We start from the raw sequence: 14432 nt of genomic DNA on the forward strand, positions 1-14432 counted from the left end.
CTCCCCGTACCCGGCCGCACCAGGGTCGCAAACGGGTACCCGTACCCGTACCCGGCCGGGTATCGGGTAGGGTACCCGGTTGCGACCTCTGGCTCTGAGGTGGCGCTTGAAGTTTTCTTACACAACTTAACTCGCAGCATTGGTATGTATACCTGGCTGGTATTCACGTGACTTTGAATATCTAATGTCATCAAAGATAATTAAAGTAATAATATACAGCTCTGTGTCAATCTACGAGTGGATGAAGTCCTCCTCGTACCGTGTCAGTTATGGGGGAATGTTTTCACCATACTTCACCACGCCTCTCAGTTTCTATTCTATTCTTGCGTAATGGCAATATGCTCAGGAGCAAAGTGCCAATGTGGAGGTCTGCTCGCCACGAGGGGGCTTCAGGAGATAGTTCGTGTGGTTTTGCTGGTCCTCCGTTGAAGGAACACACTCTACGGTGGTTTACTGGAAGGTCCCATTGTGTGGGTTGTATGGCCACAGCGACATTGCGGTTTCTGCGCATCGCGTCGATTAGGTGTACAGTATGATGGCATCTGATGATTTTGGGGGACTTTCAGAAGCAGGCCATGATGGCAAAAAATAGTGTCATAGGCAGCAGCAGCAGAGAGTTAAATATTTTCTGAAGCTCCGTCCTGGACAGACTCCGACTGAAATTAAGCCGACTTTTAACTCGCTGTCTACCAAAAACTCGATCTCCCAGAGCATCAATTGGTCAATGCCAAGTGTTCATCCAGGGAGAGGTGCCCACATGGGAACGTGTCCGTGTTGTCGCGTCAGTCGGTGGTTTCGAAGAGAGAAAATAAGCCACAACGCCTGCGTAGAGGGAGGCACCGATGTGCGCTGTAAACGAACGCTCTTGTCGCACGTAAGAATAAACATGATCGCGTCAGGCACATGCCGTTCCAGCCCATCTCTGACATGAGATGAACAAATACAGTTATTTTAGCGCATTGTCTGCAAATTTATTCTTGGCCAGAAACTCGTCAGTGCGTCTGTTTGCTCGCTCTCGTTTTTATGTGCGAAGAATAATACTCGGTTACTACGATATCACGTGTCTTGAGCAAAGAGCCATGACGGTCGCGATCATGTCATTACTTTTAACGCCGATTAATATTTTTGATGATGATGATGACGACGACGGTGATGAGCATGTGTTGATGGGTGAACATTTCCTTTGCCTCTGAAGCCACCGTATTCCTCGAATTCTGGAAGAGGCGGAAATCGGAGCTTGCGTACGAGTGGGATCTCCTGGATTGGGAGGAAGAGGAGGTAACACACGGACACGCGGTCGCACCTCCTGTCACCAAGCATGCCCCCCCCCCCCATATGCACATCTAAAGACAGGGATAAATGGAACTATAGGCATTACTCGCTGATATGGAAGAGCAGGCCAAACTATCTTCCAGAGTGTGGCTCCCTAGAGCTCTCTCTCGTCAAGGCCCTTCCGCCAGCAGTGGCGTGAGCAAGAAAATTGCAGGGCTGCACCTTTACCACCGTGTATAGAAACTGCAACGAACATCAAGCAACGGCGTACATTGCACACAGATGCCACTGTCGAAGCCTTTTTTTCTTCTTGTAAGCTGCTAAGAATAAAGTGGTTGTTTATTGGAAGCTTCCAAAATCACGCTCGTACGCCGAGAGCCAGATGTGTCTTGTGATGCTCCGGACAGACGGGCACGTGCTACGGTTACAGCACAGGCGCAGTGCAAACAACGCAGATCAATGCATGCATCCAAGTAGAACGATGACCTCGGTGGGAATCGTGGCCAAGCCTTATTTACGTGATATCGATTAGGCTTCACTGCAGCGTGGGCGATACGCCGGACTTTCTATTCATAGTCACTTTCCAAAATACGTTACACGATGGAACACTTGTCCTGCCACTATCGTTCATGGCCCAGTTTGTTGTTATTATTTCCCAACGATAAATGCTATGACTTAGGGACCGGCTTCCTGATACAACACTGAGCGCAGGAAGTGGACCCTTTCACAGAATACAAAGACAAACACGCGCACATACACGCGTATCAGCATTATGGATAAGTAGACCGACAATACCCTACAGAGGGTCTCTTGAGAGCTCATTGTGGCGGAGGCCCTTCTGCCAAAAGTGGCAAGAGAAAGCTATTTCAGGGCTGCAAACTTTACTATTCATCAACCTATCTAGAGATGGAAGTGACACAGCCAATGTGGAAAGTTGTTCCCTGGGGTTTCATATTGGGTGGCCGAGGTCATGGGGCGAAAAGACACAATGCATGAGTTTACGACGGCGTAGGCTTTTGCGGCTGTGCTGTTCCGCTCTCTCCGATGTGTTTTTTAGGGTTGTGCCGCGTGTTGTTGTTCAGTGACAACGCCGGAGTTCACGTCTGCTGCCCCGAGTCTCTGAGCTCGCTGCCTGGGTGTGGTCGTTTTTTGTCCTCTTGTTTGGCACTGCGTGCATGTAGGAGGAGATCCGGCCACAGTTCGAGGCTAAGTACTCACAGAAGGAGCGTCTCAACGCCATCTCGGGGAAGCCGGAGCCATACCAGTCCTTTCACGACAAGTGCAGCAGACTGGTGGTTTCTGCCTCTGGCATCTTCCTCATGGTACGATATAATACAATGTGGATTGAGCATCATCGACGTCGTCGTCAGCCAATATCAATCCACTTCTGGATGAAGGCCTCCCCCCCCCCCCCCAAGCTGACGCCATCGCTCATGATCTTGCGATGTAGTATTGCGCCTCGCACCTGCACGCGAGATAATTTTGTCGCTCCACTCACTCGGTGGATGGCCTCTGGGTTTCATCCCGTTCCTTGGCCGCCACTCCCATCATTATTCTTTACCAACGGCACATCCGATTAACACGGTTGGTGACGTGCGGCGCGAAACAAGTTCAACATACGTACGCACGTGATCCCTTTTAGCGTCGTGTCCTGCCCAAGCCTTACTTTGACTAACAGTCTGAACTATTTTATTAATTTGTGAATGTTCTCAAATCAATGTGTTCCCTCCCTCTCTGTTTCATGCATTTTTTTGCATGCTTTATTCACACAGTTTTCAATTTTTGTAAAAATGTATACGTGTTTCTGAACCGCATGTCATAGCAGGCAGTACCTGGTGCTTCAAAACTATCTTCTGAAGGCGCATGTGCACTTCAGAAGAACCGCATACAGAAACAGTGAGCATATGTATTTTTTAGATCGCAGAGAAAGTCAGTTGTTATTGGCAGAGGAGAAGAGGAAGGTCTTGAGGCCGGACTTGAACATTGACAGGGAGTCTTAAGGCATTGATGTCCAAGTGAAGGCAATTCTAGATTCTGGGGAAAACCATGGATAAATCTGTGTCTATTTAACACGTAGGCTTTCGCGACCAATATTATTCATAATCAACGATTTTTGGGTTTAGATCGCGTTATTTATAAATGTGTCGTAACCCTCCACCACCCGACACGGCCAATCAGTAAAAAAGCGTCACGTTGACAAAAGACAAATAGTTCACTGCTTTAGCCCACCAGTGTGTTGAAGCGTGAAACCACAACATTTACAATTTGAGTACGACATTTCACTGGTAATTGTATCCAGCATCATCGGGCAATTCGCCAGAATGGTGAGGCTCTCCTTTGTCTCCCGTTCTTATATAGAGCAGCAGCAGGGTGACGTCATCATTAACTCATTAACTCATCAGGTGCAACGATCTGAGGGGGGGGGGGGTTATTGTAATTATATACTAGATTAGTGTCTATGTTGAACTTCGCACCATATGTAGCCAACCGTGCTAATCGTAGGTGCGGGGCGGAAGGACATCGAACGAAACACATTTAGAGAATTCACCCTCCTCACAATTCAAGGCGATGACCTTGCGGGCCCGCCTCTTGCCACCGTCACTTACGAGGTGTTCGGTTGAGTTCAGCAGCTCACAGCAACAGGCCCGTGAGTTTACATCCCAGCCAGGGTGAACTCGGCCCTTCACCGCAGAGGTCGCTAACGGGTTTTGATTCCTTACCCGTACCCGTACCCGGCCGCACCAGGGTCGCAAATGCGTACCCCGTACCCGGCCGGATACGGGTAGCCGTTCCCTACCCGTACCCTACCCAAAATGAGTGACAAACGGTTACTCACCAGTGACTCACGGCCTACCCGTACCCGTACCCGGCCGCACCAGGGTCGCAAACGGCTACCCGTACCCGTACCCGGCCGGGTATGGGTACGGGTAGCCGTTCCCTACCCGTACCCATACCCTACCCGAAATGAGTGACACACGGTTACTCACCAGTGACTCACGGCCTACCCGTACCCGTACCCGGCCGCACCAGGGTCGCAAACGGCTACCCGTACCCGTACCCGGCCGGGTACGGGTATCGGGTACCCGGTTGCGACCTCTGCTTCACCGTCAACGCTGGTGTTGGTAAAGTTAGCACTGCCCCGGTGAGCAAGCTGGTCTCCGCCATATGAATGTGGAATTTCCAATCACTAGCTCGGCATCACCAATGTATTTGAGCACCAGTAACGTAATTAGAAATGATGATCAGCAACATTTGTGCATATCATTATTACTGTCATGATAATGATACTACATCTATGGCAGTTAAATAAAATAACGTGCATAATGAATGATTCATACATTAGTTAGCATGCATCAATATAATATTTTGAAAAATCAACTATTAATGCTTAACACTGCCTTATAATAAACAGAAACGTGCTTCAGCATTTTCTTTCAGTAGCTGTCCTAGGTAGATTTATTTCAGATTTATATTTACACTTGCGGCCCTCCCACCAGTATCCCCGCTTGTTTGATAAGTCATCAGCTACTCGGCCGTGTTAATGACGAGTGTGATTAGTTGTTTTTCATTCATGATTTGTGCATCGGTGCGGTCTTTAAATATGTTTTTTTTATTAAAGGAGGTACCAGTTATGCAGAGTTGGAGGTTTTATTGTACGGGGACACCTCTACTTACGAACGAGTTGGGTTCCAGAGGTCTCTTCGTAAGTCGATTTGTTCGTAAGTCTAACTTTACTCTGTCGATTCCAAACGTGTTGTACGGCATGTACACTAAACACGGGGAATGGCTTTAAAAGTTGTATATTCTCCTATAGATGTAGATGCCACTGGTTCTTCTTACTACCACCCTCAACACTTTCACCACTCTCACGCTTATGAGACATGAGGGGGGTTGATAATGTTCGTGAAAAGTACAAATAGAGCGTCGTGGTGAACCGCACAGCGACAACACAACAACAGATAATGGTGGCGGCACAGGCAGAAATGCTGGGAATGCTGGGTAATGACACCAAACGACCACCGCCATCTATTGCGCGGCAGTTGAACTCACGACTCTCGATCCGAACAGGCAACTGAACATACGACAGGTGTGTTCGTATCTATAAAACTTCGTAAGTTGAATGTTCGTAAGTAGATGAGTCCCTGTATCTGGTCGTTGACTGACCCCTGCTGGTGATATTCCACCGAATAACATTTTAACCCCTTGATGCATGCTGCAGTCACAGGCTACTGCAATTTCGCCGGCTGCAGAGGTTTTGTGACTGCATCTTGTGATTTTTTTTGGGGGCTTTACCTCGCAACAGAATTAGATCAGAGCAAACTGTGACAAATCTGGTGACTGTCTGCGAGAAGGTAAATTGCCCAGTGGGTTGACATCACATGACTTTTGAAGGATTATCTAGTGACACCTTCGGGACTTTTCGAGGTTCGCTTTTAGGAGTTTGGAAACGCTGACAAGCAGCCAGTCTCCTGCTCTAACGACGTGAGATTCTGTCTCCAGCTGGTTGGTGACATTTCCTCAAAGTAAAAGAAAAGAAAATCCGCACACTGTGATGTCGGTGATTTGCTTTCGCTTGCAAGTTATCGTCACAGCAAAGAGGCATCCGACAATGCGGTATTCAGCATGTCACCAGGATTGTTTATGTTCTCCGTGTGAAGGCACGTGGGTGCAGGGAGTGTTTTACATGGAGCAACCGATTCGCTCGAGTTTACTGGACAACCATTTGTGTGTTTCAAATTCGCTCTCCGATATCTCTCGTTTTTGCAAAATATAATACAGCCTCTAATTGGAAGTAATTCTCTGCCGCAAATAAATAAATTAGTGTAATTTATAACCACAATGAAGAGATGTCCTGGTGCATGTTATCGCACCTTAATAAAAATCGATTGTTAATATATATTTCTGCACTATTTTTGTAACCTGAGTGCACTGTAAATTCGTAGTGGCGATGCGCAGAGCTCTCCGATCGCTTTTGGGTGACGTTTTATTCCCTCCACATGCTGGCAACTTCTTCAGGCGCCGAATAAAAGCTCTGGGCGCGTGGAACAATACAAAGCGTCGTGCCAAACAACACGCGGCACATCCCGAATACACGTGTGGAGAGCTACGTGGGGCAACCGCGATGATAAACCTGTGCTGTAGGACGACGACGACGGCGATGAAACACGACGATGATAATGACGACGAGTGATTTTCTTGGACGTGATTTGGACCTGCAGATCTGCCTGGTGATTGTGGCTGTGTTCGGCGTGGTCGTGTATCGGGTCGTCATGCTGAGCGTCTTCACGACATCCGAGTTGGTGTTTGTGCGCAGCTACTCGCAGTTCTTCACTGCCGGGACGGGCGTCTGCATCAATTTCGTGATCATCATGCTCCTCAACATGGTGGGTTCCGTGCACGTACATGGGTGTTTGGGGGGGGGGGCGATCCTGCCACAGTGGTGTAAAGGTCAACACACTGCATTTGCAATCCAGAGGTCGCCGATTTGATTCCATCTGCTGGTACGGCAGCTGAAACGATGGAGCAGGATTTTTCTTTTTATAATCTCCGCCTCTGTTCACCAAGCAGTATGAATGGGTCCACCACGGTTGATGGGTTCGTTGCGTGTGGTGGGGTAAAGTGTAGGTACCACTCAGTATGAAGGAGCACGCAGGACACCTTCCAGTTGAGAACCTTCTGCCAGCGGTGGAGTGAGCAAGCAATTGCAGGGCTGCACCTCTACCTTTTACATCTCCCCTAATGGGTTTAGTGAGAGCATCAAGGGCCTCCATTGTAAAATCATAAACACAAATCTCTTCTGAGCCCGGCCTCATCATAAAACGTCATCCATCATCATCATCATCGTTAGCCATGTGGAGAGATCAATAGATGAGCACCGCCTGCTATGACTGCATCCCTTTGCGATGAGTTGTTGTTGCAGAAGCAAGTGAGTTAAAAAAAAAACACACAAGTGTGGATACTCCGACTTTGGGGTCAGCATCGAAGAATCGGTCAAATGCCTTCTAAAGGGGCTTTCATAGAGCGCCCTCTGGTGGATGACCCCTTCCACCGGCGATGGCCACGAGAAAGAAATGTACAGCCGTTTATATTCTTGGATCTTTCGGTAAAGTCACGTAGAAGGGAAATAATAAAATAAAATAAATTTTACATAACAAAATTCTCACGACGTTTCGGCCACAATGCAGCCCCTTTGTCGATCCACTGCTCGACATTCGCCTCCCCCACGCATGTGCAGGCGACGGGGAGTCATTTCACCGTGCTTCATCAGGCTGGTCACTGCTGCTGGGCAAGATCAGCAGGAGCATGGAATTGTCTGTTGTTGTTGTTTGCGACTCAACACGAGCCCAGTACAAATCACAGTACGGGGGGGGGGAGAGAAACTCCACAAACAACAACTTGAGATCAGCGTGCCAGGGCTTAATGAGGTGTGTGGGGGGGGGTAACATTCGGGCTCTCTGCCTCGCCCAAATGAGGACCACGAGCGAGACCCTGAAAGATGACGTGGCAGCGTTCTTCACTCGTTTTCAGAGGGGGGCCACTCTCGCCGATGAGACGTCGTCAGTGTCGAGGGTCCGCCACGATGGCCATGGTGATGATTGGGGGGGTGTTGTCACGTGTTGTGTATTGTGGGGGGCCGCACTAAAGGCCACCAGGAGGCACCAGTGGCCCACGGGCCTTCAAAGGCCAATGAAGAGCGCCGTTACATGGGGAGGGAAGGATGAGTGGAAAGATGAACCTGGGGTCCCAAATAAACGGAAGTCACAATCGTAATTAATTTTCATTTATTTTTGGCGACTCCGTCCCAACGCGCACATGAACGCCGCGACCCGCCTGGCGCGGATCGTTCTGCTGTCGTTTCCAAGCGCAGCGGCGAGTACGAATATGCAAACGAAACAAAACTTCAAAACTTTGATTGGCGCATCGTGTAGACCTCGTCGAGATGAACAGATCGCCGTGTCGTTCGCCTTCAACAGACGTAAATTGACGTCGCAACGCAGTTTATGCTCGAGCGGGGGCCTTATGGGATTCAGATGACTAACACAATGGGGGGGGGCGGGGGGTAGAGAGGGGACAGGGAAAGGGTGGGGAACCAGGGGGGGGGGCATGGAATTTTAACAAAGGTTGCTGCTGCACCAGAGGTCGCAATCGGGTACCCGATACCCGTACCCTACCCAATACCCGGCTACCCGTACCCGACCCTGGTGCGGCCGGGTACGGGTAGACTGTGAGTCACTGGTGAGTAACTGTTTGTCACTCATTTTCCAACGTCTTGTCTCTTCTCACAATTCAAGTTTCTAGAATCAACCCACCCGCGCCTGCAACATGGCTTCATCCCAGAGGTCGCAATCAGCTACCCGATACCCGTACCCTACCCGTACCCGGCAGGGTACGGGTAGGGTACGGGTACGGCCGGGTATGGGTACCCGTTTGTGACCCTGGTGCGGCCGGGTACGGGTAAGGAATCAAAACTCGTTTGCGACCTCTGTGCTGCACTACCCGCTGCTGCCTCACACCTGTGCAGTGGGTCACGTGGACACTCGGCAGCCTCACGTGGGTGCGATTGCCACGTCAAATGTTCCAATGAAAATGCGCTCTTCTTTGTTTTCATTTAAAACGGTTGACGGCTCGCTGTTCGTTTTTTTGTTGTTGTTGCAGATTTATGAAAAAGTCGCTGTGTTCCTCACGAACCTCGGTATGATGGCTGTACATCATTTTGTTAGGCTTAGAGTGACTATAAAAGCAATCACTTTAAAGACCATGCACTTTAATTCATTTGTCTGCACTGTGGAGTTTACCAAATGTATATTCCTGCCTGTTTGTGATAATATATGGCGAGTCACGATTATTTGGAGCGTGACATCTTGTGTGGTGGGTCTTTTTGAAGCCCTCTTTGCATAACATAGGAAAGTGATTTTTTGAATTACAGGAAAATCTCGGTTTTTTGTTGGTCGATTATCCATACTGCAGATTATCCATGCATGCGATAAGATAAATAAAATACCTTAACACGTGCTAGTATCATTCATAGCTGCTCCTCCATCATCGAGGGTCAAGTGATGCATTTGTGGTCTTACCCACGTGAACACAAACACGTCGGCAAGACAACCAATTACTTTAAGACAGATTTTTAAAAAGGGGGCGGCACATTTCACTCCTTCACTGCCATCCTGCGTAGTTTAAACAAAAGCAACGATGGCTTTATATACTTTTTAACGTTGATAATTTATTACGTCAATTTTCAAGTAGAGGAGAGAAAACAATCTAGAAATATGTGGACACCTGGGGTACAGCCATCGCAGTTGTTGTGGTGAAGGTCAGGATGCCCGCACATTTCTAGATGTGGCTCAAAGACACCTGCAGGTTTTGAACAACAATCAGGGTATTTTTAAATCCTTTATATTAAGTTCACTTACTTGCTTGCTTGCGCGCTTACGACCGTGCAAATCTTTCGGTCGTTTTTTTACCCACTTCTCGTGATCCAATCGAGCTGACATTTTGCACACAGACTCGTTGAGCGTGACAATTAATTTTCGTGAAATTTTTTTTCCAAAATGTTACACTTTTTAAGAACAAAAAATGATATGTAATTACCAATTGCTTAATGGTGCCAAGCAATCATCTGACCCATAGGTGGCAGCCATCTCAAGCCAGAGGACGAGAGGACTCTAGCTGCCACGCATATAAAGGATTTATAGTGAAAAACATTGTTTTTACGGGTTATACTTGTTTTACTTTTTTCCTCTCCCTTCACCCGTGTGAAATGAATGTTGATCATGTCGTGTGTACGTTGAACTTTTTTGCGCACCGTACGTAGCCAACCCGTGCTAATCGGAGGTGCGGGAAAGGACAACAATCTAAAGATAAAAAAGCAATTCTAAAGAAATGAGCTTTAAATTTTCTTCGCTATTTCTGTAAAGTCACATAATAATAAAAGCAAAAAACCACGATAAAAATAATCAAGTAAAATTAAATAAAATTCTATCTAGATTTAAAATATGTATGCTGACGACCTAACCTTTAAATACACAGTACTGCGCAAACAATCGGCTCAGGAGCAAGTATTTGTGTAGATTTAATATAATTATAGTGCAGAGAAACCGGAGTATGTGTAAGGTGAACGTGGCTGATCCTAGCTGTAACCTAAACAATTATTATTATTTGAGTTTACCTAGGAAAGCCTCACTGACTCTCAAGAGACTTTTTCAGCAAGGTCCTTCCACGTTTTCGCAGTCGGGTGGTATAATCCCATTTGAGTAATTTGCGGGCCATTTTGCCAATCACCGGGAACCATCCGCTGAAGAGAAGAGTCCCAACCTCCAGAGTGCGGCTGTGTGGGCACAAGAGGGCCTCGTGCCGTGCAAGTCGCGCGCGTGACATTCTTTGTATTCTGGATGTCGCAGAGCAATGTCGCACGGAGGCAGAGTGGGAAAACAGCTTCACGCTCAAGATGTTCCTCTTTCAGTTCGTCAACCTCAACAGCTCCATCTTCTACGTCGCATTCTTCCTCGGGAGGTAGGTCGGCCGCGCCTTCGGGAAGGACCGTCGGTCGCTCCGCGCGTTTGTAATCGACAGTAGAAACGTTCACACTCCGCCGTGCTTTCGCTTCGACAGAAATTACTCGGCACAACACGGAGGCAACGCAAACTTTACCCCTCACCATATGCAGTACTGGGCTATGGCCAATTCATCCAGCATGCGTCAGATCTCGGAAGTTAACCAGGGTTGAGCCTGCATTCTTATTATTGGATGTTATAGGTTGCTGCGGTACTATGCTGTGGGCTGCAGAGGGCAGTGCCGCAAAATCTCTTGTTCTCTACGACATCTATGATACTTATCTTCAACAACCCACACTGACCAGAGTGGTGAAGTATGGTCAAATAACCTCCATGACCCAGAGGGCGTGGGGAAGCCCTCATTCAACAGTCTGATTGACACAAGGACTCTGCGTGGAGGGTTCGTCCTCACTTACTTTGTAATTTTTTGCCAACTAAATTAAAATCCGTCTCTCAGCACCGAGGCATGGAGTGAATGCTTCGACTCCGAGAAACACAGTGACGCGTTTAACAATACAACTCGTTCATTGTGTTATAGGTCTTCGTCTGATAACCCTTAAGGGTCTATCTTACACTCATCTATGGATTGCTTTCTCTTCAGCTGTGCAGTTGAGTGATTTGCGATAGGCACACAGTATATATATGTGTGTGTAAATGTTGTGGATTTGCTCTCCAACACACCGGTGTGCTGTACTAGTGACGAATTGGCACGTTCTGTTTACGTGACAAACCTTACTTGTTGGCTGCGTCGGGTGGTGGCGGGTTTTAACGAAACATTTATATATTTACGTGATCTAACCCAATATACCTCTATTATGCAAGCTTAGTGTCTGCATTTAGACTTTTGACATTTAGGTCCGTGGCCTCTTGTAACAGAAAACCTCGATAACCACACCATGCCTGTCTCTCTGCTTCCAACAGATTTACCGGTCACCCTGGGAAATATGAAAAACTCTTTCATATTTGGAGGTTGGAAGAAGTAAGGAATTTTCAATCGACGAACGACATTTAAAGCAATAATAAATAGTCCTGACTAGGGTGGTGTATAATGCCTGTACAGGATATTTTTCAAATGAAACCAACAGAAATGCATAAGCATGTGTGCACACATCACAAGAGTTCTTTGTTACAGTGCGTTACATACTTGTAATGACAAAATAACACGTGTCTTTGATGAAGAATATCAATTCTGTAAGCACATGTAACATTTGAGGAATGTCAGTCACAACAAAATGAACACTTTCATTGTATTACACCTGTGATTTTCATGGCATATCAAGAGACAAAAAAAAATTAACCCGTAAAAACAAAGTTTTTCACTATAAATCCTTTATATGCTTGGCGGCTAGAGTCCTCTCGTCCTCTCGTCCTCTGGCTTGAGATGGCTGCCACCTATGGGTGAGATGATTGCCTGCCACCATTAAGCAATTGGTAATTAAATAGAATTTTTTTTTTCCTAAAAAGTGTAAAGTTATGGAAAATGTTTTTCACGAAAATAAATTGTCACGCACAACGAGTCTGTGTGCAAAATGTCAGCTCGATTGCATCACGGGAAGTGGGTTAAAAAACGCCCGAAAGATTTGCATGGTCGTAAGCGCGCAAGCAAGCAAGCAAGTGAACTTAATATAAAGGATTTAAAAATGCCCGTTTGGAACACTGCATCACCCCTTGTGTTAGAGAACAGTCTGCGGAAGCGGGTGTTACAGAACCTCCTCCGAGTGAAATTTCTATCACCACACCCTCACTTTCCTCGGCATCCTGCTACAGAAAGAAATGTTGGTCGCATTCCAATCAAACTGGTATTTTGTTTTCCGCGCCGCTGAGTTGCGGCCACTACGTCTGCAAATGTGCGCGCGTTACAAATTTAACTATTATTATTATATCTCAGAGCTGGAATTTATCCAAATGAAACGAATGAACATCTACGTGATTGGGTTTTTTTGTGCAGTAATTGCTTGGCTGTCTGAGACTATTTGAGAACCCAGTTTAATCACAGATGGCTGCAACCTGGATTCCAATTCAAGAATATCAGTTGGTCAGTTCAATGTTTTGACCTCTGAGCCACTCGGCCACTGCGAACTTAATTGTGAGTCCAGACATGAATATCGTGCAAAGTGTAGAGAGAAAGTCTATTGTGATCAAATACAAAACTCGCAAATGTCCCATTGCATGTTGCATCCCTAAGGTAATAATGCAAGGTAACGCACAGCGTTTTGTCAATCGACTGTTGGCTTAATTCCTCCCACACTGCATCATACCTCACCACACTGCTCAACGCGGGTTAGAGAAGTTGGGTGGCGACCCCAAATCAATTAATACGTCACTCAGTACCGATATTGACCGCGGTTGGGATTCAAACTCAGGTTTCCGAGGTTCACAGTGGAGCACCCTGACCGCGGCACCACCGCTTCCACCGATGGAGGGCACATTCCCATCATCGCACTGCCCTCGCGCTCGGTCTGGCAGCAGAGGCGTAGCTAGGGGGGGGGCAGGGGGGTACATATGTCCCCGGGCGCCAAGGTAAAGGGGCGCCAAATGAGGCTTACAACGTCACATTATAACTTATTGCGGCGGGCGCGGCAGCCTGAAACTACTGCACAAATCTACACCTCAACCTAAAGTTTATATATCCCGCCACACACAGCCTACATGTCATGTAATTACATTTTGGTATGTGATTACACGAGGGGGGGGGGGGGTGCCAATTTTATAGTTCGTCCCCGGGCGCAAAAGATCCTAGCTACGCCACTGTCTGGCAGACACGTGTCATCTTATCCGCTGACGCTAACCCCTTTCTCACGTGTTCCCCTGCGCAGTGCCACCCCAGCGGCTGCCTCATCGACCTGTGCATGCAGATGGGAATCATAATGGTCCTGAAGCAAACGTGGAACAACTTCATGGAGCTCGGATTCCCGTAAGCCACCGCTGCTCATGTTCTGTCGCGACTACCAAGGTTCCGGTTACTGTGAACGTCACTCCGCTGATCTCTCCACCCACATTGAGGACCCGGTCGACCAGATTGACTGCTGCAGTTCACAACACTTCTATTTCTACTCATTCCTTTGCAATGCTCGAATTTTGAATTTCCTCGCGTCGTCTCTTTTCCAAAGTTCCTATAACCTTTCTTGATTGAATGAATATGTTAGTTATTGTCTATTTAGTAGCTGACGACCACTCGTTCTTTTTTGGGCCTTTGCTCAGCAATTAATTTATCAAACAGCTCCATTATTCTTCTTGGTTCTTTTGGTAAAGTCACGTAGAATGGAAATAATAAAATAATAAAAATAAAACATAATAAAATCTCACGACGTTTCGGCCACAATGCAAGCAGCCATCCTCAGGTGAAGAACAGGTCTGTCAGAAAGACAGCATCTGAATGAGACGCTGTCTTATTTTATTATTTCCATTCTACGTGACTTTACCGAAAGAACCAAGAAGATGAATCCCTGCAGTCACGAAAGCTTTAAATCGAAAGCTCCATTAGTGTTGAACCGGCTGAAAACCCATTGAGACTAATTGCGTTGTTTAATGGGGCGACCTTGATTACAACATCAGATATGGGAACACATCAGTGACATACATTTAATGAAATGTAAAAGTTAAATA

General features: G+C 47.0%; 1 protein-coding gene across 1 annotated transcript in view; it reads left to right on the plus strand.

The window, feature by feature from the left end:
* ANO4 (anoctamin 4) overlaps positions 1 to 14432 on the plus strand; it is a 177351-nt gene that overhangs the window by 147396 nt on the left and 15523 nt on the right. The window contains exons 15-21 of the mRNA XM_061566746.1: positions 1196 to 1278; positions 2454 to 2594; positions 6492 to 6656; positions 8929 to 8965; positions 10674 to 10785; positions 11748 to 11805; positions 13643 to 13740. Coding sequence (XP_061422730.1) covers positions 1196 to 1278; positions 2454 to 2594; positions 6492 to 6656; positions 8929 to 8965; positions 10674 to 10785; positions 11748 to 11805; positions 13643 to 13740 — 694 coding nt within the window. The remainder of the gene's footprint in view (positions 1 to 1195; positions 1279 to 2453; positions 2595 to 6491; positions 6657 to 8928; positions 8966 to 10673; positions 10786 to 11747; positions 11806 to 13642; positions 13741 to 14432) is intronic.

Source organism: Lethenteron reissneri, chromosome 37 (genome assembly GCF_015708825.2).
Source record: "Lethenteron reissneri isolate LAM-NWPU_2019-01 chromosome 37, ASM1570882v1, whole genome shotgun sequence".
In the NCBI taxonomy this organism is placed as follows: Eukaryota; Metazoa; Chordata; class Hyperoartia; order Petromyzontiformes; family Petromyzontidae; genus Lethenteron; species Lethenteron reissneri.